We start from the raw sequence: 27,213 nt of genomic DNA, 5'->3' as shown, positions 1-27,213 counted from the left end.
CCAGGCTTCGATGGTCACCTTTGGTCACTGTGTGGAGTTTTGAAATACCATAACCAGAGCGTGTCTGGTATTTGTCACAGCCTGAATAATTTAAGCGCAGTTTGGAGGAAAAAAAATGTCTAAACAGGTGACAAATTTACACTGTATATTATCATAGATGTTTTCATTCAAAATTTTCTTCCCAAAGATCAGTCAAGGTCCTCTGAGTCCGTTTTTACGCTCTAGAAACAATGGGTGAAAAGGACAAAAATACTTAACCAAGCACAGGAACAATATGATCAATTTCCAAGACACCTATTATTTTATTTTGCACACATTGTACAACATCTGACTGTACATCTGTCAGATTTTTTTTAATGACCGTTCAGATGGATTCCATAACTTTCTCCTGGCTCAAAATCAGACATCTGGCTCATCCCGAAGGTGTGTTTATGGGGTTGAGGTCAGAACTCTAGTTCCTCCACACCCAGCTCAACCAAGCATGGTGGGCCCCTGGTGGATCATAGCGCGTTCTTATAGTTTCCATAAAACACAGTGTTAAAAAAAAAAACACAGTGCTTGGGGTGGAATGACAGACATTTTTATTCAAAGAAATGTGTTATTTATTTATTTATTTATTTATTTATTTATTTATTTAATGTTGGGTTGTTCAATTCCTTAAATGCTTTATTATCCATGGGTGAGTAATGTGTACACAGGACCTTGGATCTTCATTCAGTATTTCAGAAATGGGAGGGAAAAGTGACTTGAAGTGGGCTCTGCCTTTTGCTTCAGAAACCGGGTCCAGAATGATGCGGTACACTTCTACCTTGTTCTGACTACCAAATTCACATTATTGTTCTTGTACTTGGATTTCTAACACAATACATTGGATATCTTTTAATCTAGAGAGGTGTATAATGTGGCTGGCTAACACTTATGATAGTTCTTAACTTTTGCCGAAATATCTATAATGGGTAACATTACACACATTAACAATTTGATAACAGTATGGCTCTATGAAAGGGGTTGTTGAGGTTATATATTGTTTCATGCTGGAGGGTTTATAACTGTCACGTTCATGCTGTTGTTAGTGAAGGCATGTTTCATCATGTCACAGCCTGAGGGCGAGAATTAAGTCACTGAAAAATTCCGACTTGCCTCCCCCTCAACTGACTCCACTCCCTTTTTCGCCTCACTTTTGCAAAGAAAAAACATGTCCATTAAAATTATCACTCGGATCAAAATTGTATCTCCTAAGTTCTTTCAAATGGTGAATGTGCTTTCACAAATGTGAGGGAAAAGTGACATAATGTGCAAATCATATTAAAACCTCAACAAAAAAATAACAAGAAGAGTATGTTTATTGGGCCTGAGAAACTATCCTAGGTGCTGCTCAATCCTTTAGGATTAGATCAAACAAGGATCTAATAAGAACACACACACCAGCAGCTACTCGCCTACTCCCCTAAAGAAAAGAGAAGTGGGCAGATGGAGGGAGGGAGGGAGGGAGTGTAGAGATAACAGATCAGAGGGAGGAAGGGAAAGGAGGGACTGTGATTTCAGCAGCAGGCAGGCAGGCTGGAGCTCACCTCCACCAACACCGCCAGGCCTGACGCTGGAATACTTCTCACACTCTCAGCTTGTTTGTATGAATGAATCTCTCTGTAACCTGGGACCATGGTCGGACTCTCGGCGACTGCTGTAGAGGGTAAGCTTTACCCAATGCTCCCCTTGCCTTATTCCTGTCTGAATCAGGGTGGTAAACTTGTAGACTTCCACATAAATCTTTTTAGCTGCAAGAAACTCTTTGCGATCAGCCTTTTGTTTCTTGTAGTGCTTTATAATATAATACAATTCAATTTCATATGCTTGAGTTGGACAATCTGATTGTTTATCCCCTACAAGGGTATGTTTATAGGATATTGGTTGTAGTCTTTTATGTCTTTATGGAAGAAAACAAAATCCACAGTGACCCTGAAATCGCTTGAAACTGGTGATAGTCTGGAAGGTGCCAAATGCATAGTGACATGCAAGAACTTTTTGGGGATTGTCTATTTTAGTCAGATGAGACAAAATTGGAATATTTTGGACAATCACACTGAGTCAATGTGTACAGATTCAAATATGAGGTATATAAGCCAAGAAACGATGTACCAATGCTTGGGGCTGTTGTGATAACATCTAGCACATCTCATCATGATGCAATGAAATCCAAAAACATTATGTTGTAAAATGAGCTGCTCAGCGTCAGAAAGGTTGGTCACACCCACACATAACGCTTCTTCAACAGGAGAAATAAATTGTTGAATGCAATGTTTTTGTTTTTTGGAAACAATTGCAAAACCAGGTAGAGTGTTACTTTAATATTCGGACAGGAATGGCAGAAGAGTGTGAGTAATTGCCCCCACCCCTCCAAAGAAAAAAATTGTTTTGTAATCAATCTTAGGTGCACCAAGAATACCAATAATATAGAAATTATCCTCATGAGTGCGAATGTCTTATCTCACTCCAAGATCTTTAACACCAGATGGTGGCAAAGCAGTGCTGTTCGTGGCCGAAGTATCAAAACGGGTTTTCAGTGAATAATGGAGGATTCACCCCAACCCCCACACGTCCCAAAATAAACATCAAAAAGTGTTGAATTATGAATATACACTATGGATCCCAAGATCCAACACACGGACCACAGTATCATCTAGGATTCCAAGTGACTCCAGCAAATACTGTCCAAGTTATTGATGACTTTGTGCTGCTCCTTTCTTGAATGTATAATCCCCCAATACTTAACTATGCCCCTGGTCAGCGCAGTAGCGAAATGGCCGATCGTCACTCTGAACGAGCTGTAAAAATCCAACGGTCAGGTAGCAAAATCTGTGCATGAGACCACTATTATGTGTTGTGCATTCCACAAATCAGGTAGTGTTGCAGAGGACAGAAGAAGTCCTGTTTGACACCAACATTTTGGGATATGGTGCTTTGGTCAGATGAAACCAACGTGGATTTATTTGGCCATAAATACAAAGAGCAATGTCCAACATAATTCAACTTGCAAATTAACCAGAACCCCCCTCCTCACATCAAAACATGGTGGTGGCCACATCATGCTGCGGGATCACTTTTCTTCATAAATGATTGGGGGCTACCTGGTCAAAGTTGATGGGAGGGCGGATGAAGCTAAATACATGGCAACTTCGGAAGAAAATCTGGTGGAGACTTCAAAAGGCTTTAGTTTGGGAAGGAGAATCATCTTCCAGTAACACAATGACCAAAAGTGTAGGTTATGCATAAAAACTGGAGCTACAACTGCATGCTTTAGATCAAAGGATATTTTCGTGTTGGAATGGCCTGATAAAATTTCACATTTAATTCCCTTTGATAATCTTTGGCAATTACTTGAAAATTGCTGTTCAAAGATGCTCTCCAATCTAGATACACTTGAGCTGTTTTTTAAATAACACTGGGAAAAAGGGTCAGCGACTAAATGTGTAAAACTGGTATAGACATAGTCCAAAAGACTTGCAAAGAAAGGTGGCTCAGCAGCACTGTGGATCATTTGTGTCTCACTTCACGGCCGATCAAAATGTTCTACTCCTGAAGTAACAATCCTCTCTTCAACTATCAATAGAGGTGGGCCGAGATTCATCCTTTGGATTCCCTGACGGATGGCCACCAAAACCTGGAAACAATAAACCAAACTGTACTGGTTGGTGTACTGTACTTTCGTAGGGCTGAATTGTTGTGAAAGTGACTTTTTGTTGCCTTAGCTCAGCTGATTTGGAAACTCGCGGGAGAGTCGGTGTGTAGCCAAATTCCTCTGTAATTCGCTGGGATATGTGCAACAATATGGTGACGCAAAATGGCTGTTGAATGACTGAGCTGTCACAGAGAACAAAGGTCATTTATGCGTGTGTCTTGAAATCTATGAGTGCAGCAGGATCAGCAAATCCTGTTAGGGAGAAAAACAACTCGCCTGAGGTCAGATTATATATATATTTTTTCATATCAGGCGTTGTTGGATATGTTACCACAGGTGCTGTGTTTGCTGACTGCATTCGATTCCCAAGTCAGCACACACCTCCTTCCTCGCTTCTACTCACCTCATCAGTTGCAGAGTTGCTTTTGAAAAAAAAGTCCACACTTGCATTTTTGGTCAGGGACCGCACTTTGCACCATTAACGAGGTGAGGAATGCGTGTGGTGTTTACCAGCAATTGTCATACAAGTGAGAGGATATCAATGGTTGACAGAGGCCAAAGCGTCTGACTAGCTTCAAGCATTCCTGCTGGGAAAGCAAAGACAGCACAATGTATTTTTTATGGTTCACATTACCATGCTATGAATTTTAGGTCGACAATATCCCTTAAATATTTTAAGTGTCAACAATTTCAGGATGTAGCTTTGTCTGCTTTGAATGAAAAGGTGACCTAGATCTTACTCGGGTTATCCTCAACCGCTTTGTAACACAAATACACAATACTTCTGAACATTTGCAAATTTTACGTTGATTAATGTGTTCTTTTCTAATGACATTTCGCATGTCTTAATTATGAAGTCATGATTTATCGGTATACTTATCCGCGACCCACTTGATAAGTAGGACATTCAAGTTCTAATGTTGGCAAGAAAAGCATAGCTCAGCAGATCTGATTTTAGAGTTTGATTCTGACTATTTTGCTGCTAGAGTTTTGTGTCAAGGCACACCCTTGATTAGTTGGCAAGATTAGATTTAGTGCTGACTAGTTGAAATGTGAAGTACATGAATCAGATTGCATTGATTGTTTTTTTTCCCTCAAATGTTGGGGAAAGCGTAACTTCAAATGCAGAGTAACAATTTAAACAGCTGCAACATTTGGCAGAGAGACTGCTTTTATGAAGCCAAGTGATCCGACTCTCGTGAGCCTCCCAATCCCCCTTGCACAGTGAATCACGTCATAATGAGTGGGGTCAAAGTGGCTGATCCATGCATGAATCACTTCTTCATGCCAACTTTACAAGGAGTACAAGTGTGGTTGGTTTGAGTACAATATAAGGAAATGTGTTTAAAGCTAGCATGGACTTGCAGCTCTATTTGCATTTAGACTGGAGTGTTAGTGGTCCATTGTTCAGCCTATAGGACGATCTACCCCAGGAAAGTATCTCTGTTGCTTAGGGGTGTGCACCACATTTACACCCACCCTAGTGAATACATTGCTAGTCAAACTGTCAAAGCATAATTAATACGCTCCTAAAACTTGCACATGCATACACTACCAATTTACTATGCCACCTTAATAAATCTACTGTTGTGTGTGTGTGTGTATGTGTGTGTGTTTGTGTGTGTGTTTGTGTGTGTGTGTGTGCGCGCACGTGCGTGCGTGTGTGTGTTTAGTGGGCCAGGCCTTATTGCCTTCCCAACAAAGATTCTTCTGGCTGAGTGACTGCCCCATAGCTGACCCCAACAAGATGCACGGTTCAACAGGTCTTATGGGTCTAGACTGGGCAAACTACGGCCCGCGGGCCAGGTTTAATGTAAATTTACGTTTTGTAGCGTCACATATGTTGTTAGCCTCTTTTAAATCTTTCTTCTGGGCTGAGGTTCTGTGCATCTATTTTGGAAAATTATATGCAATTGGACGACTTTATAACGCTTGCGAAAGTCCGGAAGAAAGAAGCAGGCTTCTGATTGGCTGCCGTGCCGAGTATGCAAATTTCACTGCAGGTTGCCGATGTCTGTGTGCTCGGCGACGGTACACGTGTATTGTTTGCGCGTGAAGGCGAGGGCTTTCAGTGAGGAGTTTGTTGAGCGCGCGGTCAGGACAAACCATCTATGATTTGACGGAATTTAACACAAGTAGGTATTATTGAGCTTGAATATTTCGTTGTGGAATAATATGTTTTGAATGTTGAAAGTGATTCCATTTTTCAATAAATGTTGATTTCTTTAACTTTGCCCCTTCAATGAAAACGTATTAAAACAGACGCAATCTTGATGAATCACAGTGCATATGTTATTTTAATCTATTTCCGTTTCCTCCTCCAAGTATCTGTGAAATAGTATGTAAACGCCATATTCCTTGAGACAAATTTATTAACTGATCAGGGATATTTTTCAGATTTGAAAGACAGTTAATAAATTGGGTTCTTACTGTGCTATGAGGTTTGCACACAACCGGAACCATTTTTTTGTGTTTCCCACTGACATTATAAAAACGTTTTATAGCATCTATAATACCCAAATCAGGCAGGCTGATATTTTTAGTTAAATGAAAAACACCAATAAAAATGACTTCAAAATGAATCCGGAAATGGCCAGTTTCAGAAGGTGCCACCCCTTTGTTCGTGACATCACGCCATGACGTCTTGCCTTGCTCGAGAATCAAAACAATGGCTTCAGATTCGGAGAAGATGTTTTCTCGTTACTCATCCAGTTATGAATATGATTCAAGTTCTGAAGAGGAAAGAATAAATGCTTGCAATTGATTCAAGGAGTCCTCCCATATCAATTCGAGCCGCCAATGACAGCAATGTAGCACCCACAAAATGCAGAAGATTGCGCCCAAGCTCCATTGGAAATGGACTGATTTGTCAGCTGGGAATTTGTGTCAGTGAATATCAAATAGTTGTCTTGGTGCAACACACAACGATTCACCATGGCGTTATTTATGTGTTTTCCTTCTAATTTCGCCATCAACACGGATCAACATGAAGTTTTCAGACCAAACAAAGTACCCAAAATGCATTGTGTGTCGCTTTCTCGGTCAGGGGCGGTCCAAACGTGACGCCACATGGGCATCGTCATCAACTCGAAAACAAAACTTAGTAAATATTCAGCGCAAGTCTTAAAACTTAAACTATAGCTATATGCTGTGGAATCTTTGTAAAATACGCTCAGTCAAAGTCATTTGAAGTGATTTTATTAATTACGGACATAACTTGTCGGGAGGCGTCGGTTGTCCTTTAATGCTTTAGGTTTAGTATTTCCGGCCCAAACACTCCCTCTAAATGCTCCTGGCCCGGCCCCTCTGTCAAATTTTAGAACCCAATGCGGCCCGCGAGTCAAAAAGTTTGCCCACCCCTGGTCTAGACTCTGAAAATGAAGCAGGTCGCTGGCACAGATGGCCAGTGCAAGTTGCTAAGGGGATCGACTTTAGGAGCTACCAGGGTGGGAGCAGTGACACCGACCAATTGTCAAGAAGATCACACAACATTGTTGGAGGAAAACATTCAACACAACTGCGGTGGAGGTGGGGGTAGGTGGCGGCGAGGCCTTTGGTGTCTAGCAACAACTCAGATAACACAAGAATTAAAACCAAATGGTGGTTGAGATGTTAGAATCAGAATCAGAAAGCCTTTAATAGTCCCACAATGGGGACATTTGCAATATTGGGGCATTTCCAGCTGATACTTTTAGCTTTACCGTGCTGCTAATGTACTTTTTTCACTGCCAATTGGTCTGGAGGTGCACCGACTGCACACAGGCCGCAAACAGTTGGTGCACCTGTGGTATTTTTTTTGACATTTCTGTTATTAGAAAGATATGATGATTTTTAATGGACTTTGTTGAACTTCACAGTTTTGCTTCAGCAGAGGTCTTTCTTTCAACGAGTACCGTTTTAGTAACTCCATAGCTCCAAATATGCATGAGGAAATGCATAGCGTTGAAAGCTGGTACATTTTGGTTGTTTTTATATAATTGGGGCTCATGAGACAAGACATTGCTACATTAGCTGGGAATGCTGGAGACGTGATCAAAGGTGTGAATCTTTACCTGTGTCATCACCAAGCAAAACCCAATAAAAAACAAATCTGTCTTCTTTTTATGAGACTTAAGTCGCAGAATCCAGTTTTATGTGTTGTATTGTCACCATGACAACCATCCACACTGAAAATCAAAGGAACTTCGGGGCTTGAAAATAGAGTGTAGGTTCTAATGCCTCTTTGCAAAAGCAAAAAGTAAAACATCTCTCAGCAACTTCCAATGTAAGCATTCCAAAAAGTGTGTCATGACATGAGCTCCGCTTCCAGGCTTTTGTGTTTGTGCACGCCTTAACATCTCCCAACTGAGATAAAGAGTTAGTCTACAAATTAAAAGCTTGGCTGCTGCATCGTAAATATGCTCTCCAATCTTTTTTCTTGTCAGTCTTATATCTCGGCACACCATGAAAACTTTTCCTTTTGCCTCTTGGTTTGGTTGTAATTTGACTTTGCTCGCCATTATATACTTCCACGATGCTGCACAAGAATGATTGTTGGTTCCTTTTAGTTTGATGATTAATTTGCTGGTTTTGCTCCCCCACAGTTCAAGTTTCCTGGTTTAATGAGGAGTTGTACACGTGTGTCCTGTCACTCTATTCTTGTATTGTTTAGTCTGGCTCTGATTGGAGGAGGAGAGTGATGTTCATGGACTGTGAAAGGTGAAAGGTTTAGAAAAGCAAAATATACAGCAAAGTTAAAAGACACAGCCTATGTGTATAATATCAGAAGCTTATGTGTATATAATGCATGTTTAGACATCTTTTGGTTGACATTTACTCTCTGCTGATACACCCACCCGCTCTGCGTCTCCCCTGACATTTTATATCAATGCAGCAATGGAGCAGTTGGTGAGTGAGCTGAATGCTCTCCTGAAGTTGCTGGACCAGGAGACTCTGAGTTCCTCCACACAAGAGAAGAAAACCTCAGTTTGGAACCTCCTGCAGCAGATCCAGCCATCAGGTCAATAAGAGAAATCACGATAACCAGGGGAAAGTATAAATACGCCACCCATGTTAATTTTTGCCTTTTTTATTGCAGTTTCAGGAAATGATTACATCTATGTCAACTCAGCAGTGTATAGGAACGGCACCAGCTTCGTGGAGTCGCTCTTTGAGAAGTTTGGTGCGTTTGAATTTAACACTTTAACAGTACACAGGGTGTACAGACGCTCCCCAATTTACGAACGATATACGGTTGTTCGTCAGGTGAATTCGTTCGTGAATTGCTTCATTGATATATTTTGTATCTTTCATTTCAAATGAAATGGTTTGCACTTACATTTGCACTCTCACTAGAAGCCTTTTGCTTTTCACCAAACATGTTGAATACTGGATGCACGTTATATTTAACAATAAAAATGCACTAGTTCTTAGCACGCTGAAGATACGTTGACACACTCAGGCACTGCGACGAACTGCGCAGAGGATGTCGGATGCGGGGTGGATGCTGGGCGAACTCTCATAGCGCCTCATGTCAGTATTAGCGGCGGAAAGAAGCACTACTCGGAAAAAGGCGCTCAACACAAAATCTAACTGAAAGCATCTCTGTCCGAATATTTTTCGACATACCCGCAAAAATCTTCGTATGTACTGTTGTTCGTAACTTGAATGTTCATCAGATGGGGAGCGTCCGTACTGGTAATTTTAGTTTTTAAGCACAAGTTTTTTTCATGTCCAGACTCTGAGCTTGGAGACCTAAAGGACATTACTGATGATTCGAAGCTAGAAAAAGACACACAAAGTCAAACTTTGAAACAGGTCAGTGTCCACATTTTTTCATCTAGCCAAATGTGGGTGTTAAATTGGAACGGTGTTGGTGTGATATGTGTGACTCTCTGCATCATTTAAAGTCCATCCTAGTCTTTCCCGCCTTTCTTTTCCAAAACTAACGATGTGAACAAAGATTGTGAAGTGTAGATGATTTCAGAGGCCTTAGTGAGTAAAATATTGCGTATTCCATGTTGCGAGATTTTCCACATACTCATGGCACTGTAAGTTAAGATGTAGAGCCCCACCCAAGAAATCATTCAGCCACTGAATCACTTTCATAAAATAGCTCCTTTAAATGGGAACAAACACATTGATCATAGTTATTGAAAACATTTGGGATATAGTATATCTTTCAATCTCACCTTTCAGAACTGTGGGGACTCTTCAGGTGTGCATTCACCAGGCTCCGCTCCTCCTTTGCCTACAACTCCTCCGCCTGAGGACTATTATGAGGAGGCAGTGCCACTCAGTCCGGGCAAGATGCCCGAATACATCATCACAAGAGGTAAACATCGTCCTTCCTTGACATGACTTGTTTTTCCCTATTCCCATCCAGTCAACTGTCAAATATTTTAAACATATGGGTGTTTCTTCTGACTTCAAATGCTTAATTTTAGGAGCATAATTGGAGTGGTTCATTTCTCCCTCGTAAAAAAAAGAATTCTCAAAGGCTTACCCTACAGGTACTACTCAGAAAATTAGAATATCATGAAAATGTTCATTCATTGAAGTAATTCAACTTCAAAGGTGAAAAGAATTTAGCCTTATAAGATGCATTGGATTGGATTGGATTGAATTTGCCTTTATTAGTCTCACAGTGGAGAAATTTACATTTCACAGCAGCAAAGTGATGAAAGGAATGAAAGTAGAAAAACAAAATACATGAGCTGCTGGAAAGGCAGCCACTCTCGGGGCGCCAAGATATTTCAAGCTTTTATTTGTTCGAATTTTTAATTTTATGGCGTACAGTTTATAAAAGCCGCAAAATCGAAGTCTCAAAAATTACAATATCACATGAAATAAATAGAAAAAAAGGAGTTTAAATCAATGAAATGTCAACCATCAGAAAAGTATAATAATTCTGTGTACTCAGTTCGTGATTCGTAATTTGCCTGAATTACTGCTTCAATGCGCCCTGGTATGGATGCTATCAGCCTGTGGCACTGCTCAGGTGTAATGGAAGGTGGTTCACTCGTGTAGCTGCTATAGGTTTCAAACGGTGGGTTTTAGCAATGGTGACAAACAGTAAATTAGAAAAAAATAATTTAAGTCAATGATTTCATAATACAGTGATACCTCAGTTTACAAACTTAATTGGTTCCCCGAAAGGGTGTGTAAGACGAAAGGTTTGTCTTCCAGAACATTTATTTCCAATAAGAAACCATTAAAATGAAAATAATCCGTTCCCAGGTCCCCATAAAACATATTTTTCTGCAAAATAAGCTTGAAAACTACACAGATACATTATTGTATGTATAATAAATGTGCTATTTTATTGTAATTAAAGAAATAAACTGTACTGTATCATAAAGTTGTTCTATTTACCTTTGTGATGGTAGTTGCCAATGGATGATGAACTTTCAGGTTGCTTCTTGATGATATCCAAGTGAAGTTGCCGTGCTTTCTTGGCGATAATACCCTCACTCACACTGTCCCCTGCTAGCTGCTTTTAATTATTCTAAATCAAGAGAAGTTTTTCTTTTGTGTCCTCTTCAGCTTAACACTAGCCTGTGGTGGCGTCTTTTTCGGCCCCATAATAGCAAAAGTACTCCACTTGATGACAAACTACTTCCGCACTCAAAGAAAACTAGTCCGCCAGCCACCGTGGCGCTGTTCGACCGTGTGGTTTGGTGTTCTTCTGCCGAAAGCTGGTCTGCCAGCCACCATGGCGCTCCATGGGGTTTGGTTCGTCCGTCGAAAACTAGTTCACCTGCCAACATTATATGCTCGCGCATTTAACGTTCGTAAATCGAAAAGTTTTTGAGCTAAAGCATTCATAAGCTAAGGTACAACTGCATACTTACTCATTTGTTTTTGCAGTCAGACCAAGCCCTCCCAACTCCATAGAGGATGGATATGAAGATGCGGACAGCAACTACCCAACCGATCGCATCAACTCCCATCGTAAAAACTCTTGTGAGTTAATCCTACACGAATACCGGCACGTAAATGTAATTCAAGGATAAGAATTTTGACATCCCTCCCTCTGCTGTTTTAGATAATGATTCTGACGCTCTGAGCAGCTCCTATGAGTCATACGAAGAAGACGAGGAAGAGAGGAACCCTGGTGTGCGACTTACTCATCAGTGGCCCTCAGATGAGAGCTCCATGCCCCCGACTCGAGATTGTCGCATCTGTGCCTTCCTCCTACGCAAGAAACGCTTCGGCCAGTGGACCAAACAGCTCACGGTTATACGGGAGAATCGACTACAAGTGAGGAAATGCCAGAAAATATTGTGACGATGAGCACAATATTTTGTGATCCATGTTGAACTGGAATCATATGCTATTATTATTGTGGTTGTAGTTTGGAATGTTCGACAGATAAACCAATTCACAGAGCCTTTATATGAAAATAGAGATATTGTTAAATTGATAACATCCCCTGTTCGATCTCACAACAACAAATAATGTGGTTTACTATTGCCTGTTTTGTCACTGGGCAGTGTTATAAGAGTTCCAAGGACACATGCCCCTACGTGGACCTGCTACTACCCCAGTGCACGGTGGTTTACGCCCCAAAAGACAGCAAACGGAAGCACCATGAACTCCGCTTCACCTTACCCAACGGAGATGCACTGGTGCTGGCTGTGCAGAGCCAAGAGCAGGCAGAGAGATGGCTCGGGGTAACTGCAACACGATTTAAAACTTTGCTAGATTTGGTTCACATGGTCAATCTGGGAACGTGTCATTTAAACGCAAAGCCATTTCGGTGTTTATTGGATTGGATTGGATTGGATTGGATATGCCTTTATTAGTCACACAGTGGAGAAATTTACATTTCACAGCAGCAAAGTGATGAAAGGAATGAAAGTAGAAAAACGAAATACATGAGCTGCTGGAAAGGCAGCCACTCTCGCGGCGCCGTCTTGAAGTCAAAAGAACAAAAAAACAAAAAAAAAAAAAAAAAAAAAGTGAAGTTTATGTGGTCATTTTTATTTTTGAAACGTCTTTTTAGTATAGCTCAATATGAAACAGTCGAGTACGACATCGACAGAGATTGTTTGACATGAATAAATGATTACCCACAGGTGGTCAGAGAGGTGAAGGATCAATTCACCGGGCCAGAGGTTTCACCGTCGCCTGTCGTTCTGAGGAAAACCGAAGTCGACAAGGTGAGTCAAAAGGCGATAGCATGCTTGTACCCGCAAATTAAAATTCTTTTGGCAGCTGCGGTAAGGAAAAACTCAGCAGTAGGCAGCAATTGAGGTGTCAACATCAATTTTCTTAATCAATTGTTTGTCAAAAGAGAGCAAACACCACTACCGGTGTCGGGCAGAGGCAAGGTGTGTTAGCTGACGGTTTGTTTATACGTCAATAATAATGCTGCGGGTGAGTCATTGTCGGGCTGTGCAGTGTGCACTCAAAGTTGACTGACTATGGTAGACACTGCACATAAGCGAAACAAATTCCTGAGGTAGACTTTGAGAAGAAAAAAACTAGTGGAATGGGCAAATAAGTTGTTGGTCGCGCAACACAGAAACCCAAGATTGCATTTGAAAACTCTAAAGAAATGGATTTGGGTCATTGAATAGAAAAGCGTCCCTGTCTCTAAATCAGAATCAGAAAACCTTTATTCGTCCCACAATGGGGAAATTTGCAATCCATTTGTTTGTATGCATGTGTGCTCTTCCTCAGAGGTTATCTACAGAGAGGAACAATTCCGATTCAGACAGCGTTGGCGTGTCAATGGGGGAGAACCTCCGAGAAAGTGGTGAGTGAGAATAACACATGAATGTAGGTCCGTGTATGTGCAAATAGCCACGAGCCTGAACAGGATATGCTATATAGAAAATGGATGGAATCGATTTCTTTCCTAGATGGTATGACCGTACTCTGACAAACAACTAAACTAATGACTGTAAGAGTCCAAAACATTTTTGTCCAAATCGGGGTTAACTTTAACCTTCCACAGAGATATTTTTTAAAGCATTTCCATTTGTTAGGTAAAGTGAAGCGCGGCGCCTTTGCCGCAGGTCGAAAAATCACGCGCATCATCAGCTTCTCAAAGAAGAAGACTCCTCGAACACCCTACAACGACCCTCGACAAGGTCAGTGGCCCCCTTCTTTTTTTCTCTTGAGGTTAACTCTGAGTTCATGTCGTTGTTTTTGTGCGTTCAGGTTATCTGTCAGTGCTCGTCAACCAAGAGTGGCAGGAGCACTGGTGCTGTGTGTGCAGGGGCTTCCTGCATTTCTATCACGACAGAGGCGATCATCAGACCTCCTTGCCATCACTCCCGCTGCATGGCTGTGAATTGGTGCCAGGCCTGGGACCCAAGCATCCCATCGCCTTCAGAATCTTACGAGCAAGCACCACTGTGGCTGCTCTGGAGGTCAGAAGTGTTTATTTAGCTGATGGTTACTTCTTGTTTTGTTTTTCTCTCGCCCTTACCGAAGCGCAATCCGTTCCAAAGAAGTGAGCTCCCTCTTAATTCAGAATATCCTCCCAGGCAGCCAACTCTGAGGACCTTGGCAGATGGCTCGGGGTTCTCCTGGCAGAAACTGGCTCGACAACAGATCCAGAGTCCCTGCATTATGATTGCGTTGACGTGGAGACCATTGCTAATATCCGCAATGCCGCTCGCCACTCCTTCCTGTGAGTGACACAGTTTGAAAATTAAGAATGGGGGCTTCTCATCATCCCATCACCCCTTGAAACCAAACTGAATTTCTGTCCAACTCTCTGATTCTTATGCAGGTGGGTCACGTCATCCGTAATTAACACAGACTCCAGAACATATGACGAAGTCCCAAATGAGAATTTGCAGGTTGGAATCGCAAGCACAGAGATTGAGTGCATTTTTTTCTGTATAAATACATATCATAAATGGAATCATGTAATGTAGATACGGCATACACGGTGCCGCTCAATTTTGATATCATCATTATTTTTATTCATTTCAATGATTTTATTCAAATATAGGTACTAATATAGATTCGCTTGACACTATGGAATGTTTCATGATTGAGTTATTTATGGTTGTAATGAATGATTGGCGACACGGTGCTTGTGGGTAGCGCATCTGCCTCTCGGTTCTAAAGTTTTGAGGCTGCTTTGACCTTCCAAGGATCAGTTTATATGTTGTTTACGTGAATGTGTACCGTATTTTCCAGGCACACACAAAAACCTTCATTTTCTTCCAAAGATGACCCTGCGCCTTATATGTGAAGTAATATTGAGCTACAACAGGTCTCACAACTACTGTCAGCAGCCCCCTACTTTATTTCCCCCTGTATAGGAAGTAGTGCGTAACCCCAGCCTCTATGAACGTTTTTCATTCATTGAAGGTGCGCCTTTTACTCCGGTGCGCATTATACACTGGAAAATGCAGTAAATATGTGTGAGAGTGTGGAAGAAGAGCCATCGTCATGGTGACAAGAAGGCAATTAGGGGTCACGCTGGTTTGACAGCCTGTAAACATCTCATATCAGTCCACCGACAAGCATTTAAACACACACTCCTTACCACCTCCAACCACACATGCACACACCTCCGTTTATCAGAGGTCAATAAATCTCAACACTATGAGTGGCTGAGTATTTGAACTTTATGTTTACATCCTTCCCCTCTCTTTGTTCTTAAACCCCCAGTCAATGGAGAACTGCCGGAAGCAGTGTGGAAACCAAGGGAAGCGGCGCTCCAGTTTGTCCAGCAGTGATTCTGACAAAACCAAACCGCTAACTTCCCTCAAGCGAACAGGTTCAAGTAAGTGTTTTCGGTTTGGATTTCCCAATGGACTAACATCAAGTAAATAGTTTTGGAAGGCGGTGTTAAACGGCATCCTTTTGACAATTTACATCTTAACGCAAAACTTTTCAAAAATTATTTTTCGTCTGTCCTCATGGAAACATACACAAAATGTGCCCCCCTTCGTCCATTGGATAACTCTTGCTGGACTTCCAGATGTTTTCCTGATACTACATCTTAATCTTGCCTAACCTCAAGATGGCTCTCTTTCTCTCTCCGTTTGTTGTAAAATAGAATGTCAGCAGCATCTATTTAGTTCAAAGTTCCCCCTGTTATGTCTCACTCGCTCTCCAGCTTGCCGCTCCCATGCGCGCCATTGTGTCTCTTGGCCGCTCTCCCACGCAAAGAGGAGATGAGCATTCTGGGTTTTGCAACATGATCCTGGCGTTGTCCTTTCTTTCTCTCTCAGGCTTGTGCTCCAATGTTGTGACGCTTCAAAGGAGTGAGCACGCAGCTTCAGGATGACAGCTTCAGGATGTCACATGAGATTTATTAGCCACATTAGATTTGCTCTCTTGCCTCGTGACCTTTACCTCTGCACCGGTGTGTGTGTGTGTGTGTCATTATGTCATCATCCCTTCATTGAGGTTCAATAGGAAATCTGATGGGATGTTTTTTTTTTTTTAATGTATTCATTATTAATTAGCGTGAAAAGATAAATAAATGTCCTATTTGACCCCTCCGCAGATTCCAACCAGTACGGGAGGTACGGGAAAACCCGAGCAGACGAGGATGCGAAGCGCTACGTGAAAGAAAAGGAAGAGCTGGAAAAAGAGAAAGATGCCATTCGTAAGACCCTCTCAAACCTCCGACAGGAGAAGCGAGAGCTTAAGGAACAGCTGCAAATGGCTTCTGGTAAGAAGAAAAAAAAAGATCAAAAGAAAAAAATGAATTCTTTTTGTTCATCATATCCTCACAGCTCCTCACCTTTGCTTGAACCTTTCACGAGAAATCTTGCAAAAGCTTGCATGTCGAATTGGTCTGCTCTGTCTGACCTCCATAAACCCAGATTATTTAGGCCTGATTGGGAACAGAATTTGTCTGTGGGGATAAATAAAATATCAATAACATAGTATTCATAAACGCTTTATTAACTCATTCACTGCCATTCGCGAATTGAAAATATGACTTGGAGCAGCATTGCCAAATTTGTTCAGGTTTTGGTTTTCCTCGCGAGGGGTGCAAATAAAGCGCTGGTCAGACCTCTGGCAATGTTTTTCCCTTTCCACGAGTGGGCAGCATTTGCCTTCCGTACAGCCGCCCTGATACCTCATATTAGTCCAGACCCATATACTTTAGGAATAAAGTTTTGTTTCTGATGAAAGAATAGATTCTAAGGTTTTTTACGCATTGAATGTTTATGTAATCCTAAAACTCCTGGTATTTGAGTGAAAATGACAAAAACCCTGGCAGTGGACACATTTTTGCACGTCTGGCATCTGGCAGTGAATGAGTTAATTTCCTCATGTATAATATATAATCCTTAATCCTGATGATGTGTCCAAATATGGACACCATTCGCAATGTAGCAAACGATTCAAGGGTAACACCATTTTGTAAAATCCCGGAAAACAATGCAAAGGTTGACGTTGACCTCAATGTATTGCTAATATGGCAAAAGCGCGAATATCAACGTTGATTCTTCTTCTTTTGCCTATTGGTAATTTGGCAAACAATTTTTGGTGCATTACCTCCAACCCCTGACATAGAATGTGGACCTGCATTGTACACAATCTCCGATGTCACCCTACTTCCTCTTCCAAAAACAGAAATGTAAAACTTAACCTCAGAAGTATTTCTTTGTGAAAATGTCTCCAGTATTCATTCCATGCTACTTTATGATCTCTTCGTTCGGGACTTAGTTGTTGTCTAATTTGTGCATACTGCCACCTAATACACAAACACACCTGTCGAAGTAACAAAAAGTGTGTCTGTGTGTGTGTGTGTGTGTGTGTGTGTGTGTGTGTGTGTGTGTGTGTGTGTGTGTGTGTGTGTGTGTGTGTGTGTGTGTGTGTGTGTGTGTGTGTGTGTGTGTGTGTGTGTGTGTGTGTGTGTGTGTGTGTGTGTGTGTGTGTGCAGAGAAGAGATGTCTCCTCTTGACCCAGCGTGTGTCCCACCTGGAAGAGGCTTGTCGCGCGAAAGAAGCAGCACGAGTGGACCTGGAACTGCGACTGTCCCAAGTTAAAGAAAACCTGAAGAAAAGCCTGGCAGGTGGAGCTCTGGGTGCACCTGTAGAAACTGTCGCCCCTCTCAAGGTATTTGAAACGGAGGATTGTTGATCTTTACTCGCTCTGGCCTTCACATACAATGATAAAATGCATTGCTTTTCCCCAGGGGACCAAAAAGAAGACTTACAATATTTACAGTGATAGCTTACCAGTAAACTGTGCCTCGGAGATGCGCAAAAGACCTCCCTCTGTGTATGCTTCGTCTTCAGGAACTGTCATGCAGAAAGCAAAGGTAATTCTTTAGCTCACTTTCTGTATGCCTCTTGCCTGCTTGATGTGATGATTGCAAGCAATCGAAGAGTTGTATTGTGTTTTTTTAATGATTCAATTAATGCCATTGTGCATTGAAGCATTTTTATTGTTCTGAATAATATTTTTTTTGCTATTGAGTCATTTATTGATTTAATGTTGTTGTTGTCCTCTTCTCTGTTTGCAGGAATGGGAATCAAAGAAAATAACTTAAAGGCAGCATGTTCAGACGTCCTTGCATTGACTGAAACTGATTCCAGGACGGAAACGTCGTAAACAGCCATCCTGCTGAGGATAACTTCTCACCAGCATTCAGAAGCACAAACGTCCAACGTTTCAATATTGTTATGAAAGAAATTGGCCACAAGGTGGAGCTTTTGTACTTCAGCACCCCAAAGGAGGTTACTGCGATCCATTCTGATGTTTTGCCCTAAACAATGCAGAAACTCAAATTGGTCAGCACAAATGAGAAATGGACTGTATTGGAATGTTGCAAAGTATACTGCGGTGTTAATGCATGCAAATCTAACATGATGTTGGCTCGCATGGCTATGATTTTGGATGAGAAAAGACAAACGTGATGTGTCGCGATAAGATAATGGAAAGTCGTGATAAGATGATGGAAAGTCGTTAAATTCACAACGTGCCTTTGAACTACGTTTTTTTTTTTTTTTTTTATGACTACTGTTTTCTTTCTCTTGAGCGTTGTGTGTATTTCATGTCGGTTTTCATAAGGCTCCCAGGAGCTTGATTCTACCATTTTAAAAAGTATCCTGCGGCGCAGGTGGTCACTACCATTGATTAGGGGAGTCATTCACCAACCAATCAAATGCAAAAATGTAACTCACACATGTCAATGTGGGGAAGTCTTACCCTGTACTTTTATCTGCAATTCCTGTGGTTGACTTTTGCACTTTACGATTCTCTCACCTGGTTGTCTACAGACCCTTCAAGTCATTAAATGGATCCATTTCAAAGATATATGCAATTTTCCTTTCTTTATGTGGTGTTGTCCTGTTTTATATTCATGTCTGCTTATACCCATTAATATAGCGGAATAAAAACTTTTTTTTATTACGTTCACACAAATCAGAATTTGTTCTGCATTTGAAATTAAAAATGGCATCAATTATCCTGAACAAAACAGCACAACAGTTTGATCATTGTTTTATTATTCTTATTTTACATGCTGTGAAAATGATGACAGAACATGATGTGTGCTATAAACAGTGTATTAAAAACACCAAAGAAAAGGCAGTCAGATGGAACACAGTGTGATGCGGCTGAAATGGACATGTTCTATATTTATTATTACATTTTTATTGTTTTTTTGTGCGAGTTCAATTATTTGCTTTGTCACTCAGTGGACAAATTCCAGACTTGGTAGAATCATGTGATACCATGTAGACATTGTTTCTAGTAGTGACAGCCGCTCAAAAATGAATAAAGAGAGATTATTATTTTATTTTTTTACATCTCACTTCTCAACCAAAAGCGTGTAGGATGACTTCAAGATCCAAGCGACTGGCCCGGTGTCTCCATCGGGATTACAAAGCAGCTGTGGGGTGGTGAAACGAACCCAGTGGCATCTTGCAAGAAGCTCTCAGAGAAAGAGATAATAAAGCCAGTAGAGAATATTGACGAAAAAGAATGCCGTGGGGAAAACGGTACGGGCATGGCGATCGATGTTGTGTGGATTTTCCACAATGAAGATGGACGCCACCCTCCTCGAAGCATCCTTCACCGACGACAGGCCGCAGCCTTGGCCTGGTTTGTCCGCCTCTGCTTCACTGGTGGCCATCATGTCACTGCTGTTTGACTGTTCAGGGGGTTCCTCACCATGGGACCTCACGTTAACCGAATTCTTCGGTTGGGTGGAGCTGACCATGGGAATTGAACCATTTCCACTGCACTCGTTGAACTCTCTCGCAAGATTCTAAAACAAATAAAATGATTGTCGCTGTCAAATGTGAGTATCACCACAATATATTTATACTAAGGTTTGTGTTTGTCCTACCCTATGCAAATCCTCTATGGTTTGGTGTTGCATGGTGTAGAAGTGAGCACACGCGTACTCCAACAGAGCCCCGAAAATGAAGGTGAAGCAAATGCCGAGGTAGACATCGATGGCTTTAATAAAGCAGTTGGCATTCGGTAGGGAGGTGCGAGCGCCCATCATCAGAGTCGTCATTGTCAGGACCGTAGTAACACCTGTGAACAAACTTCCTGTCAGTGCAACTCTTATATTCAGCTCACAGAGGAGTTGGAACTTAGACGGTGAGTTTAGTTTGGTTGATTACTTGCACATAGCAGCTGTCCTAGTTCTGACCACCCTTTCTATTCATCAGATTACAGTCGTTTGGCTCAATTGTCTTTTGTCCATAAGAGTGAACTGCTATCTGGTTGCCTGTACGCTAAGTATTGCCTATAAAGTGTTAGCCATGTATTGTCATGTAAGAATTATACCTGGCTGTTATCAGACACTTCAATCAAACATATTTTTTTGCCCCGACTGATTTTTCTGAAAATTACAATCTGTTACTCAGTTATTTACAGAACCAAATCTGATAATTTGATGAATATGATTTCACTCCTCAGTTTTTGTCAATCACGTCCAATATCGTTTTGAACTATTATAGCCTAGATATCTGAAGACCGTGGCAGTACAGCCTTTTGGAAAAAGATGTGAAATTAGTTTAGCAACAAAAATACAACACAAAATCTGACACATCAAAAATCTATATTAACCCATTGAGAGTTGTATTGGACTGTAGATATTTTGATAGTGTACTACAATCTTAACACCCATCCATCCATCCATCCATTTTCCAGGCCCACCATGTTAGAGAAAAATTCTGCAACAAAATACATTTGCTGTGTGTGACATAATCATTCATTTGAACCATCAAAGAGATCAATGAACAAAACCTTCGTGCATGTAAACAAACAGTTGTCGAAAATAACTGCTTTTCAATTTCCATCCCTACATCTATTACTCACCAATACAGGTCCTGGCTGGTACAGAGGACTGGCTGATCCAAAATGAGACCCAGGAGAGAACCACCAAAAGAGTAGAGGGAACATATGTTTCCAAGATAAAGAATAACACATTTCTGCGCAGTGCAAAATGCAGCACTAGCTTGGGATATTTTCCTGTGAATGAAGACACACATGCACACACACAGTTAACCCTTTAAAAATGTATAATAATTTAATTGTATTGCATGTAGTAGACCCACCGGTCTCGTACACAGCCTCCGACACAGATGTGTAGTAACTCTCCACGCTATACTGAGCCAGCCGCAGTGTGTCCAGACCCCTGACTGAATCATTCCCTCTGGTCCAGTAAAAGACAACATCCTGCAGGTTGTAGCCCCCTGAATAGACACGCACCAAAACATTATTCTCTTTCCTGAGTTTCCTGAGTCTTTCCTGAGCCAAGCACAACCCTTTTCTAGTCTGTTATACTCACTAAAATGATGTTTGGAAAGATTATGATGATATTGAGGAAGATGATGATGAGAGTGGCCATCAACACAGGAGGAGAGGATGGTGGATGTGAGTGAGTTGGAGTTGCAGTTACTCACAGCTTTCTAGCTGCAGGGTGCACACCTGTCTGTCCATGGGATATTTGGTCAGGTCCATGTTGCAGGCGATGGTAGCTGTGATGCTGTTGAGACAACATTTTCCGATCGGTGTGTTTTTTTTTCTTTGTCAGCGACAGTGTCTGTGAGAATATCTGAATTTGTGTGCAGGATATGTCATTTTAAATATTGTTTTGGTCCATGTTTAGGGTTCACGGTGTAATGTAGACTAGTGATCGACGACCGTTTAAACTTACAGTGTATGGAACACGAATGTAACCTGAGGATCTGTCCTTTGCTTTTTATTCTTAAATATTGACAGCTTGATTAAGTTATTAACTTTGGCTGCGTTAAAAAACACAAAGTAGTCAGTCAAAAGAATTCATTTCTACAGGGACGTGTTTATATTCTACTCGGATTGTGTCCTGGATTAATTCATAAATAAAATTAAATAAATACATTTTAAAATTGTTATTTTATTATAAGTGACCCTCAATTTTTCATGGAAAATGCTAACATTTATCAGGTATTTTGAGTACCATGTTTTTTTGCACGATAAGGGACACCTAAAAGCATTCTGTCACTTTTGGTTTCGATAGTGCTGCAGTTTCATGACCAACTAAAACATCAGAGCTTGTCCTGAGCACCCTAAAATGACATATTTTGCTTATTCATCCCTGCATACCCATCAGTAAATGTACAATAGCTCTTTTTGTGCATATGACCTCTGCGTTTTGTGTGAATCAAATTGGAGCATTGTACCGTAGTGCATAGAGAACGGTTCCATTGCTGAAGATGCGTATGAGGCGGTTTTCCACCGTCACATCATGTAAGAATGAGCGCTTTGAGTCAGGAATAAAGGTGTCGGGGATCCAAAGAAGAGACACTAGGCGTCCATCCACACTAACACTCTCGTTCCCTGGGAACACAAGTCTGGAATCACGCCACCGCTGGCGTAGGAAGATAGTTGCAGTATAGTCCTGGGAAGAGACACCTTGGTGTATTAAATCAGCATTTTTTGTCATTGCCTCATTCACACAAAAGACACATCCTACGAAAAAATACATGCATGAGTATTGTACCATGTTGATTTCAGAGATGGCATCGATGCTTGCAATGTCAAGACTCATACCAATTTCCACAGGACCCTCTGTCAGAGAGACACAAGAAGTTTTTTTTCAATCAATGAACAAAGAAGACTAACAGATCGAACATGATTCTACCATTGAAATTGGGTCTTAGGTAGCGGTTGTATCCTTTCATCAGCTTCTGAATGGTTGGCAGGAGCTGAGAGTTGTTCCATTCCCCCCAGTGATGGCCGGAAAACATGCAGGCACTGAAGACCACAGACAGAAATGTAAAATCAATTTTCAGCACTCTCCATGTCACAAATTGCGGAGCTGAGGTGTCTTACCCGAGCGTGAAGGTCAGGCAAATGCTCAGCGGCGTCGGCAGTTGGACAACCATTGTGGATCAGCAGCTGAACAATGACAAATATGAAAAATACTCATTTTTCATCCAGGAGTTTTGGGGGAGGTTGAAGATTAGGGTTGAGAGTTAGTGGATAGTGATTGTAAAGTGTCCTTGAGTGTGTTAAAAGGTGGTTATAAATATTTTTTGTGGGTTTTTCTACCAAAAACATGCAGGTTAACGGTTCAGGTTAGGGTTGTGTTAGTATTTAGGGGTAGGGGGTTTGTAGATAGTTTTAAAGATAGGGTTTTAGAGTTGGGGTGAGGCTAAGATTCAGGGGTTAGGTATAGTGTTAGGGTTAGGGTTAGAGATGAGGGTTATGGAGGTTACGGTTAGAGGTTTAGTTTTAGTGTGATTAGCGTGTTAGTGTTAGAATTTAGGTTCAGGGGATTAGGATTGGGATTTGTGGTAGGATCAAAGGACAACCGACACCATTTTTTTGTTTCCTAACTGACATCAGAAAAATGTTTTATAGCATCTAAAATACCCAAACCACGCAGGCTGATCCATCCATTTTTTTTCTTTTCATCCATCCATTTTACACTTATCCGGGGTCGGGTCGTGGGGGCAGCAGCTTCAGTAGGGAAGCCCAGACTTCCTTCTCCCCAGCCACTTCTTCTAGCTTGTCCTGGCGGATCCCGAGGCGCTCCCAGGCCAGCTGGGAGACATAGTCTCTCAAGCGTGTCCAGAATCGTCCTCGGGGTCTCCTGCCAGTGGGACATGCTCGGAACACCTCACCAGGGAGGCGTCCAAGGGGCATCCTAATAAGATGCCTGAGCCACCTCATCTGGCTCCTCTCTATGCCCCTCTCGGATGACCGAGCTTCTCATCTTATCTCTAAGGGAGAGCCTTAGAGGACATTCTACGGAGAAAGCTCATTTCGGCTGCTTTTATCCGGGATCTCGTTCTTTCTGTCACAATCCATAGCTCGTGACCATAGATAGGGTGTGGGATGTAGATCAACCGGTAAATTGAGAGCTTTGCTCTTTGGCTCAGCTCCTTCTTCACCACAACAGATCGGTACAAAGTCCGCATCACAGCAGACGCGGCACTGATCCGCCTGTCGATTTCTCGCTCCCTCATACCCTCATTCGTGAACAAGACTCCCAGATACTTAAACTCCTCCACTTGAGGATAGATCTCCTCCCCCCCACCCGGAGGGTACTCCCGGAGAGGGCACTCCACCCTTTTCTCAGATTTGGAGGTGCTAATTCTCATCCCAACCGCTTCAAATTCGGCTGAGAAACGCTCCAGAGAGAGTTGGAGAGCTCCACTTGAAGGCCCCAACAGTACCACATCATCTGCAAAAAGCAGAGATGCTATACTGAGGCCACCAAAACGGAACTCTTCAACGCTTCGGCTGCGCCTAGAAATTCTATCCATAAAGGTTATGAACAGAATCGGTGACAAAGGGCAGCCTTGGTGGAGCCCAACCCTCACTGGAAACGATTCCGACTTACTACCGGCGATGCAAACCAGACTCTGACATCGGTCGTATAGGGACCGAACGCCCCCTCGAGGACCCTGCTAAGGGTGTAGAGCTGGTCCACTGTTCCACGGTCGGGACGAAAACCACACTGCTCCTCCTCAATCTGAGGCTCGACTTCCCGACGGACCCGCCCCTCTAGAACCCCTGAATAGACCTTACCAGGGAGGCTGAGGAGTGTGATCCATCTGTAGTTGGAACACACCCTCCGGTCCCCCTTTTTCAGGGGGCTGATATTTTTAGTCAAATGTAAAACACCAATAAAAATGAGTTAGAGTGTCCCAGAACTCCTTCTAAACGACCCCGGAAATGGCGAGTTTCAGAAGGTCCCGCCCCCTTGTTCGTCACGTCACGCCAGGACGTGCTTGCTTAAGAATCAAAACAATGGCTTCAGATTCGGAGAAGATGCTTTGTTGTTACTCATCCAGTTATGAATATGACTCAAATAGTTCAGAGGAGGTTCTGAAATGTTTGCAATCGATTAAAGAAGTCCTTCCAGATCAATTCGAGCCGTCAGGACTCCAATGTAGCATCCCAGAAAAGGCACAAGATGGCGCCCAAGCTCCGTTGGAAATGGGCTGATTTTTCGGATGGGAATTTGTGTCAACTAGTATCGATTCACCATCGCGTTATTTATGTGTTGTCCTTCTAATTTCGCCATCAACACGGATCAACACGATGCTTTCAGAGCAAACAAAGTACCCAAAATGCATTGTGTGTCGCTTTCTCAGTGAGGGGTGTTCCAGACGTGACGTCACTTCTGGAATCGTCACCAACTCAAAAACAAGACTTCCTGAATATTCAGCGCGAGTTTTAAAATATAAAATATAGCTATATGCGGTGGAATCTTTGTAAAGTACGCTCAGCAGAAGTCATTTCAAGTGATTTTACAAATTATGGACACAACTTGTCCGGGGTGTCAGTTGTCCTTTAAGGGTAGGTTACAATTTTTAGGGGTGCCGTTGCTTTCGCGTTAATTTAGGTTCAGGGGTTAGGGTTAGATGTTTAGAGTTCGGGTTTGGGTGAATGCATACATGTTAAAACTCACGATTTGACCCAATTTTAACCACAATACTCACTTAATAAAGCAACTATTGACACAGTACAGACAGTTCATTTGTTGTGTGAAACAAAAGAAAATGTAAAAAACAAAATACGTATTTACACTAATTGAATGTATAAATAAATAATGAAAGCATTTTTTGTTTTATTTACTTATAATTTAGCCTTTTGTAAAGCTCAGATTTTTTTAACACGCTCCACATAGTCGCAAGTACAAAAATCTCCAGATTTAGGATTTCTGAAACTTAAGATATGTATATGGGTGGAGGGTAGGGGTCAGGGTGAGGGTTATGGTTAGAGCTTGGGTTCAGGGTTTGTAACAGGGTTAGGGATGGTGCCTTAGTGGTTTGGGTAAGGATTAGCGGAGTACAGTTTCAGTTAGGTGTTAGCCTTCTGGGTTAGTATTAGATGTTAGGTTACGGTGTCGGGTTTTTTTCCCCAAAGGGTTGATGTTTGGGGTTCATGTTAGCGTTGTGGTTTTTTGCCTTCACACCTTTATCAGACCTCTGATTTATTTATTTATTTATTTATTTATTTATTAAATAGTTTATTTGTGTTTGTTTGTTTGTTTGTTTGTTTGTTTGTTTGTTTGTTTGTTTGTTTGTTTGTTTGTTTGTTTGTTTGTTTGTTTGTTTGTTTGTTTGTTTGTTTGTCCATCCATCCATCCTTTCATGCATCCATCCATCTACAGTATATATTGTCATGTTGTGGTCTCCTGAAAAATCGATTATAAATCTCAAACGGTTCGTGGAATAGCACTGAACTCTCATGCTGCATGACTAATCCTGTATGTGTACATTAATTAGCACGTCATACGTGAAGAAAAATGAGAATGAAATCATTCATTTGTTTTCCTGTTTTCAACTTTCACAGGACAGGAAAAGTGTCACCTGCTGATTAATGGAGCCATTACCTCATGTTTTATTCACATAGCAAGTCTCATAACTAATTATATTGCCCACTCATAAAAGATTCACCTACTTCTTCATATGAATGTCCCCTCAATGAATCCCTGTCACTGATCGACACCCACCTTCCTGATAAATATGCCCAATTTTTGTGTGTTTTCCAGCAATTCCCAAGTTTGTTTTTTTTTTGGTTGCAATCTTACTTTAGGGAAAGCTGTTCCATCGATGTATTATTCACGAAGACCTGCCATTTCAAACGATGTTTATGGTAGCAATAATTTCCCTTGCTAATCGGTGTTATGAGAGTGAACACTTATAAGGTGTAATTTGTTTCTCTGCAGTCAGCTATTATAAATTCATGGCCACATTGTTGTACTCTTTTTGTTCCGCTTGCTTATCTACCTGTATGTAGCTCTTTGTGATACTCCCCTTCACCTTTGAGATGCTCAAATGCATAAAATATCCCATGTGCATGCATGTCTAACCCCGCGTTAATTGCTTCTTTTTTGACCACTAAAGGAAAAAAAAGTTTCTTCAATAGAATTTTTAAAATCAACATATTTCTCTATTTTCTTACCTATTTGTGGACTGCACCAAAGATCTTCTGGATGTTTTTTTTTGTCCACTTCTTCGCCCTCCTTACTCTATTTCGTCTTCCAAATTTTTTTTCTGGAAAAGAGAGTCGACTTTTTAATCTCTCATGTTATGGTACCATCCAAATGTCATTCCATCATTTGGTCCCGGTGTGCTGGTAATGTTGCTTGTTTGAGTGCA

General features: G+C 41.5%; 2 protein-coding genes across 4 annotated transcripts in view; one reads left to right on the top strand and one right to left on the bottom strand.

Moving 5' to 3' along the window:
• afap1l1a (actin filament associated protein 1 like 1a) overlaps window positions 1-18,906 on the top strand; it is a 33,267-nt gene extending 14,361 nt beyond the window's left edge. For 2 of the 3 annotated variants that reach the window (XM_088989643.1, XM_088989642.1), the window contains 18 exons: window positions 8,550-8,675; window positions 8,754-8,837; window positions 9,393-9,472; window positions 9,854-9,989; window positions 11,525-11,620; window positions 11,703-11,917; window positions 12,151-12,330; window positions 12,736-12,819; window positions 13,343-13,418; window positions 13,651-13,755; window positions 13,826-14,037; window positions 14,155-14,300; window positions 14,403-14,472; window positions 15,296-15,410; window positions 16,140-16,307; window positions 17,532-17,707; window positions 17,787-17,912; window positions 18,117-18,906. In XM_088989643.1, the coding sequence (XP_088845769.1) occupies window positions 8,552-8,675; window positions 8,754-8,837; window positions 9,393-9,472; window positions 9,854-9,989; window positions 11,525-11,620; window positions 11,703-11,917; window positions 12,151-12,330; window positions 12,736-12,819; window positions 13,343-13,418; window positions 13,651-13,755; window positions 13,826-14,037; window positions 14,155-14,300; window positions 14,403-14,472; window positions 15,296-15,410; window positions 16,140-16,307; window positions 17,532-17,707; window positions 17,787-17,912; window positions 18,117-18,143 (2,220 nt within the window). In that variant the 5' untranslated portion in view covers window positions 8,550-8,551 and the 3' untranslated portion in view covers window positions 18,144-18,906. Of the gene's footprint in view, window positions 1-1,530; window positions 1,691-8,549; window positions 8,676-8,753; window positions 8,838-9,392; window positions 9,473-9,853; window positions 9,990-11,524; window positions 11,621-11,702; window positions 11,918-12,150; window positions 12,331-12,735; window positions 12,820-13,342; window positions 13,419-13,650; window positions 13,756-13,825; window positions 14,038-14,154; window positions 14,301-14,402; window positions 14,473-15,295; window positions 15,411-16,139; window positions 16,308-17,531; window positions 17,708-17,786; window positions 17,913-18,116 lie in introns of those variants that run through there. The other variant, XM_088989640.1, reaches the window with a different exon arrangement.
• gabrp (gamma-aminobutyric acid type A receptor subunit pi) lies at window positions 18,560-27,213 on the bottom strand. Its single transcript, XM_088989649.1, has 10 exons — window positions 27,017-27,213; window positions 22,928-22,993; window positions 22,737-22,849; window positions 22,596-22,663; window positions 22,276-22,493; window positions 21,517-21,599; window positions 21,169-21,306; window positions 20,930-21,082; window positions 19,947-20,140; window positions 18,560-19,865 (listed from the first exon to the last, which is right to left on the bottom strand). Exons 2-10 carry the CDS (start codon window positions 22,978-22,980, stop codon window positions 19,533-19,535), a joined length of 1,353 nt encoding a protein of 450 aa, XP_088845775.1. The 5' UTR covers window positions 22,981-22,993; window positions 27,017-27,213; the 3' UTR covers window positions 18,560-19,532.

The sequence above is a fragment of the Hippocampus bargibanti genome, linkage group LG02 (assembly GCF_051943395.1).
Source record: "Hippocampus bargibanti isolate YZ-2025 linkage group LG02, ASM5194339v1, whole genome shotgun sequence".
Classification (NCBI taxonomy): Eukaryota; Metazoa; Chordata; class Actinopteri; order Syngnathiformes; family Syngnathidae; genus Hippocampus; species Hippocampus bargibanti.
This window is presented reverse-complemented; position numbering and strand designations above follow the sequence as displayed.

What these genes read in the sequence shown, in the direction of transcription:
- gabrp (XM_088989649.1), bottom strand. Translation starts at nt 22,980, where the DNA reads ATGGTTGTCCAACTGCCGACGCCGCTGAGCATTTGCCTGACCTTCACG. An exon ending in CCATCTCTGAAATCAACATG is followed by an intron (nt 22,494 to 22,595) that starts GTACAATACTCA and finishes GTCTCTTCCCAG; the next exon opens with GACTATACTGCAACTATCTT. An exon ending in CACCCTGCAGCTAGAAAGCT is followed by an intron (nt 21,307 to 21,516) that starts GTGAGTAACTGC and finishes GTGTCTATTCAG; the next exon opens with GGGGCTACAACCTGCAGGAT.